The sequence below is a fragment of the Rhinopithecus bieti genome, unplaced genomic scaffold, assembly GCF_001698545.2.
Source record: "Rhinopithecus bieti isolate Rb0 unplaced genomic scaffold, ASM169854v2 scaffold_5101, whole genome shotgun sequence".
NCBI classification, from domain to species: domain Eukaryota; kingdom Metazoa; phylum Chordata; class Mammalia; order Primates; family Cercopithecidae; genus Rhinopithecus; species Rhinopithecus bieti.
Window position 1 is genome coordinate 221,134 of NW_016804853.1, and position 6,672 is coordinate 227,805.

General features: G+C 47.4%; 1 protein-coding gene across 1 annotated transcript in view; it reads right to left on the reverse strand.

Moving 5' to 3' along the window:
* The window catches only part of EDEM1 (ER degradation enhancing alpha-mannosidase like protein 1), a 32,527-nt gene extending 26,255 nt beyond the window's left edge, over nt 1-6,272 (reverse strand). The window contains exon 1 of the mRNA XM_017870712.1: nt 5,520-6,272. Coding sequence (XP_017726201.1) covers nt 5,520-6,028 — 509 coding nt within the window. The 5' untranslated portion in view covers nt 6,029-6,272. The remainder of the gene's footprint in view (nt 1-5,519) is intronic.
* Nucleotides 6,273-6,672: the final 400 nt, after the last annotated feature.

The window sequence follows — 6,672 nt, forward strand, 5'->3', positions numbered from 1 at the left end:
CCAGTGAGAGAAGCTTCTGGTGTACAGCACCTCTGTGTTGTGATGGCTTGCTGTGCTCTCTGAAAGGTCTATACCTCAGCTGCGGGGAAATGGGGCTTATGTGAAAGAGGCATAACAGCTCCAACGTCTGATTTTATTTGAACCCTCCAGTTGCCTTGTTTTATGCTGTTATGCCACCTAATCTAAAGCAAAGAATTTATAGTAAAATTTTAGATACTTTTTTTTGAAACAAGATATATATGGGGGTTATAGTCTAGGAACTAGGGTTATCTCATTTCCTACAAGCTGGAAAGTCAGAAAACTGCTTGGCTGGAAAATTGCACCTGTTTCTTCTATTTGTTGATTCTCTGGAAATAAACTTATGCAACAGCAAAAGGTCCCCTCAAAGCGACAGCTGTGGATTCAAATACGCCTCTCAAGGGCAAGTGACAGCCAAAAAAGATACAAAAAGTGCAAGAGTTGCAGGAGGGGCTCAAAGGAGACAGGGAGATCCTCATGCCCAATTCTGCCAACTCAAGAATGTTCTGCTGCATGTAAATATTTCACTATGTTGCTCTGCTGCTTAGAAACAGAGTGGGCTTTAATAGCCCACCTCATCAGAAAGTAACTCCCTCATCATGTAGCATCCAAGCTAGATGGTAATCAGGAGAACCATACGTAACTCCCCTCTCCTGAGTCACACCCAGATCTGTGGCATGTGTCACTCTCTCCACCTGCACAGGCCCATGGAAGGAAGGTACTCACTGTGAGCACTGAACTCCTTTCCATGGTTTATCGTGCTTTGCCTTCTAATCTATAACTAAAATAGACCCAGTTTTAAAATATTTCTTTTACAATGCCCAGTCACTAAAAATTGAGTTGCCACCGTAAAAAAAAAAAAAAAAAATTATTTGCAGTAACTGTGGGGTTCCTTTTCTCCACTGAGCAGTCAGACAAATCCTCTCCAAGATCTGGGGTATTCATTAGAACACTTTTAATTCTTTCTTACCAAATAATTGCTACATGCTCTTTCAAAATGTGCCAAAATAAGGGGGAAGTGGGAATGAGGAGAAAGAAAAAAAAATAAACACCATAAAACTCTCCTAGCCTAACAGCTTGAAATTATTATGACTCCATTTATGCCAGCCCACTATGCAGGTAAGACTCTGGATTTGTTCTCTGTAGATATTCTTGTCAATGTCCAACCTAAGCTGGTATCTTTAAGTGCATCAAGCCAAGAACTCAATACCTTTCCCTGTAACCAGCTGGCTGAACCGCACAACTAAATGCTCCACTTACTTCACCAGGTACAAATGTTCATGGCATTCACCCCATTGTAAATTTTTAAAGTTCACCTCAAAACAGAAAAGATGGAGAAAACCATGGCCTTTGACAGAAAATTTCTGATTATGTTAGCAAAATCAAACATATGTGTTTTTAAAATTTCTGATGATGTTAACAAAATCAAACATATGTGTTTTTAAAAATTCCCACATATACTCAGCCTGTAACAGCTGTTCAGAAATCTACCTGGTGTGGTGTAGGCACAGAAATAACATAAGAAAGAGTCCCTGCGTTCAAGGGATTGATAATCTGGAGAGACAAGACAAAGGGAAATGAAGGTGAATACACAACAGTACTCAATCCTCAAACAAGGTTAAAATGTGGAATCGCAGCTCAAAGGAAAGGAATCAAAAGGAGAACTGAGTAAATAAAGGAGAATCATCTTCAGTTAGACGGTGTCACGGAAACAAGACGAGCCTGACTCTGAAAGAGGGCAGGATTTTCCAAAGAAAGAGGAATGCAGAGGAGGCCATCTTGAGCTAGGAGTACCTAAGCATTTGAGGGGCCAATATTTGTTTGGCCTAATTTGAGATTTGCTTTGTTGTTTTAATAGCAATACAGTTGAGAAGAAATTGAGAATGGTCACATGCCCAAAAGCCAGAACTATAGTTCACCATTCACAGGATTACAAAAATATAATGTCCACATTTACTCAAAGAAACTTTAAGTTTGGATCCTCCAACACAAATTGAGGATGTAAGAAGAACTGACTTTGCATAGCTTTCTGTAGACAGAAAGATTTGCTCTTTTTAGAGTGTTCAGGTTTTATTTACTTCATGTTAACCCCTTACCTGACACCTCCCCAAGAACAAGTCACATGTACTTGAGGCAAGAAAGCCTGGAACACACATGACTACAGAGAAAAGGTAGGAGTGTTTAGCACCAATATTTTCTATGTGTACTTTTTACATAATACTCTAATGGCAAATTCACTCGTTAAATGAATCGTTAGAATACATTTGATTTTTTTTAAATCTGGAAGATTTTTGGCTGGGCTTGGTGGCTCACACCTATAATCTCAGCACTTTGGGAGGCCAAGGTGGGAAGACTGCTTGAGGCCAGGGGTTCGAGACCATCCTGGGCAACAAAGTGAGACCCCATTTCTACAGAAAAATTTTTTAAAAAAATTAGCCAAGCATGGTGGGGCACAGCTCTAGTCCCAGCTACTCGGGAGGCTGAGGCAGGAGGACTGCTTGAGCCCAGGAGTTCAAGGGTGCAGTGAGCTATGATTGTGCCACTGCACTTCAGCTTGGGTGAAAGAACAAGACCCTGTCAATTAAACAAACAAACAAAAAATATGAAAGATTTTTATCACAGATTATTTAGTTTGGGGATGTGAAGTACCCTCCTGTTTCAAAGCCAGCATGACAATATTCTGGTTCTAAACTTTCCTCAAGGCCTAGTATTCGATAGCATAACAGGAGGACTACAGTCAATAATCGTACATTTTAAAATAACTAAAAGAGTATAATTGGATTGTTTCTAACACAAAGGAAAAATGCTTGAGGGGTTGGATACCCAATTTTCCATGATGTGATTATTACGAATTGCATGCCTGTGCCAAAATCTCTCATGTACCCTATAAATATATACACCTACTATGTACCCAAAAAAATTAAAAATAAAATTTTTTAAAATATTAAAACAAAAATAGCAAAGCCTGAGAGGAGTTAAAGGAAAGAGAGTACAAAAAAATTATCTTTTCCATTCTCTGTAAAAGGCAAGTGTGAGGAGTCTGCGCAAGGTTTCTATGGCCTCCTCAAAGACAACAAAGGTTTACCAACCAACAGGTCTACCCAGCTCAGGGCACAGCCCTTCCCTAATGCCATCCCCACCTCCTCAATACTTCTAACACCCTCTTTCCAATAACACATCTGTCTCAAAGCAACCTGACCTTAACTTACACATAACCAAACCAATGCATAACCAAACCAAAACACTCATCAGCAGCCTTTCATTCTGAAATAAAAGCCAACGGCACACATGATACCATGAAGACCAGCAAGTTAAATCAACCACCACCTCACCTTGCTGGGAAGGGACTCTTAAGGTTCTCCAGAAGCACTCTTAAGGTTCATTAAGAAAAACATTAAAATGTCATCAACTCACTCTCCAAACCATCATATTCTCAAATGAAAGTGTTATCACAATTCCCCGTTAAACTGTTTTCAACTTGAGTCCACCTGATAAAAGGTAATCTGAGAAACAGTCTGTGAGCAAGAATAAAGGTACTTACTTATTGAAAGTGCTCTCTCCCTTCTTGTAATACCAAGAGCACTAGTGGAAAAGCACAAATTAAGATCCAAAATATGTACACATATTATGATTGCCTATGTAAAACATAGGTAGACATATGCGCAGGAACTAGTGGCAAAGATAAATTTAAAATAACTGGTAGAATGTTATGATGTTTTTCAAAATGTAATGATGTTGATTTAAAAAGAAAAACCATTAAAGCATGATGTAGGCTGACAAAAAAAAACCAAAACCACAATTTAATGAAGTTTATTCCCCACCCCCAAAAAAAAACTGAGACAGAAAGAAAATACATTTATAGGTATAAAGTCCCCTCTAGTTAAGTGAGCCAAATAATTCATTCACTGCTGAAAATCTGGAAAGGTCATGGCCGGGCGCGGTGGCTCAGGCTTGTAATTCCCGCAATTTGGGAGACCCAGGCGGGTGGATCACGAGGTCAGGAGGTCGCGACCATCCTGGCTAATACGGCGAAACCCCGTCTCTACTAAAAATACAAAAAATTAGCTGGGCATGGTGGCACGAGCCTGTAGTCCCAGCTACTCGGGAGGCTGAGGTAGGAGAATCACTTTAACCCGGGAGGCGGAGGTTGCAGTGAGCGGAGATCACACTACTGCACTCCTGCCTGGGCGACAGAGCGAGACTCTGTCTCAAAAAACAAAAAATCTGGAAAGGCCAAATACTTTTTTTTCAAAATTTAATATTTTTTCTCAAAAAAAAATTGAGATAGAATATACACTTATACAAATAAACGCTACGGTTAAGCAAGAAAAACTCATCAGTTCCCTGGAATTATGAAAAGGCTCAGTCCTTTGCCTGGGATGTCCCCTTGCTTCGGTAGAAATCATGCTCTCAAACTGCAATTTAAAACATAAATGTGTAGATAACCACATCACTTTAAAAACCCAAGTCCGTTTAGTCTATAGGCTTCCTTATCAGAACCTAAGGACTGGACTCCACTGCTTTCCTCCAAGTGAAGAAAAATGCTTGCCCCAGACGGTGCCAAGACACTGAGCAAACCAACTCCTCCACTCCCATCCAGGGGAGGGGAGTCACCTATTTGGACTAACAGGGTCTATGACAATGCACATTCCTTCCCTACAGGTAAGACGTCCTTAGCTGGGTGTACTGCCCTCTTGGACTTTGATGTCAACAGCGGTGAACCTTGGAGCTCAGCCTTTGCAAACAAGGCTGGTGGACAGGGAGGGCTGGCTGACCTTCCCTGACAACCACGCCACGAGAGGGGGGGGGATTTATAGGACAGATCGTACAGGGTAATGACGTTGACAATCAATTCAGCATCCAATAAATTTCACCTCAAGTATCTGGACCCCAAATGTGGGCCACATAGCTTCCCTCCCCACCACCTATCCTCAGCGTAAGAAGCAGCCCCTGTGAAGGAGAGGCTGTAACCCCGTTCTGCCTCAAACTCAAGGGACGGCTTTGGAGAAGTCAACTCTTGGCTTTTTACACAGAAAGGACGTGGGTGTGGCAATCTGATGGAGGTGGGGGTACGGGGTAAAGACTTGTTCTGAAGCTGCGTTTACACGGGGAGCGTGGAGATTTCATCTAGAGTTTATGTTCATCAGGAGGAGGGGCTCGAGATGGAAGTGGAAAGCCCTCCAAGCCAGCCCTTGGCACTGCCACTGTCCCTTCTGGTCCTGGACCTCAGTTTCCTCATGTGTAAGACACTGAGCTGGACAGCAGTTCTGAAGTTTGGAAATTGTGAGAGAATCAGGAGAGGAAGGCCACCGGCCCACCCCGCACCCTCAAGCTCCGGGGTCTTCACAGGGACTCAGGCGGGTCACGGCGCACGGACGCTGCCCGGGACCCTAACGGCCCTGGCGCCCTCAGGGGCCCCGGAGGACAGAGAGCTGCACCCCGGAGCGGAGGGCGGAAGGAAGCGCTTGGGCGCCCGGCCCCGGGCGGCGGGGGCTACTCACGGGTCCCCGCGGTCGGGCCCACGGCCGCGGCAGTGGATGGGGTTGAGCTCGTCCTGAGGGAAGGCGTGCGCCATGTAGTTGTCGTAGCCAAAGACGAACATCCCCCGTGCCAGGTCGCGCATCTGGGCACGCAGCTGCGGAGGGAAGGCGCCGCTGTAGCGCTTCTCGTACTCGTCCGGGCCGCGGTCCCGGCCGCCCAGCACGTAGCCCCAGTGGGCTGGGCCGCACACCCCCGGCTCAGGACGCCGCGGAACCTTGCGCGGGCTCTGCGTCGCCCCGGTCCCTGGCGGCTGCAGCCACGACGGTCCGGATAGCCCCCCAGGCCGGCCCACGGGCCCCGAGGCGGGCGACGCGGGGCCGTCGGGGCTCCTCAGACGCTGGAAGCCGAAGCTGAGCGGAAAGCGCTGGTAGAAGCCCATGCTGGGCCCCAGCCCGAAGACGAGCCACAATACTCCATGGAGGCCAAGCCGGAGGAGCACCAGCCCCAGGACAAGCGCTCGCCATTGCATGGTCGCGCGGGCGCCGCGGGCATTATTTTAAAGCGCGGGGTCCTCCCCGCCGACCACCGCACTCCGCACTTGCCCTGTAGCCCGGCTCACTTCCCCTTTAAGGAACTCCCCCGTGACGCACCAGGAACTAGCCCATTGTCCCCAACCCCCAGGCTCTCGGGCGGGCCGGCCAGGCCCAGCATTCGCCCGCCCGGTGGCCCGGGATTGGCCCGGCCAGGGCCCGGCCTCGCGGGGCGCGGCCCAGCACTCCCTCCCACACCGTAGGCCGCTCGGACGTCCGCGACGCCCCGAGGCCCCGCCCTCACCCAGGGCCCGCCCCGTCCCTCCAAGCCCCGCCCCCCTGGGCGGTCGGTAGCCCGACGGGCTGGCGTGGCGAGCAGGAGCCGCTCCAGCCCAGGCGAGGGAACTTCCAGCCAATGGGAGAGCGGCACGGCAGCGCCCGCCGGACGCTAGACACAGACGTGGCCCTAGACCGCCTGGCCTTGGCTAGATCGGGTCTCTCTCTGGGCAGAGCGTGTGTCCGGCAGAGCTGGGACCGGAAAAAAACCACTCTAGGTCTAGGTTAGGAGTGATGACAGTTAAAAGATACATACTGAAAAGAAGGAAAGGATCATTTCTGTATAAAAGGAACTATTTTTGCATAT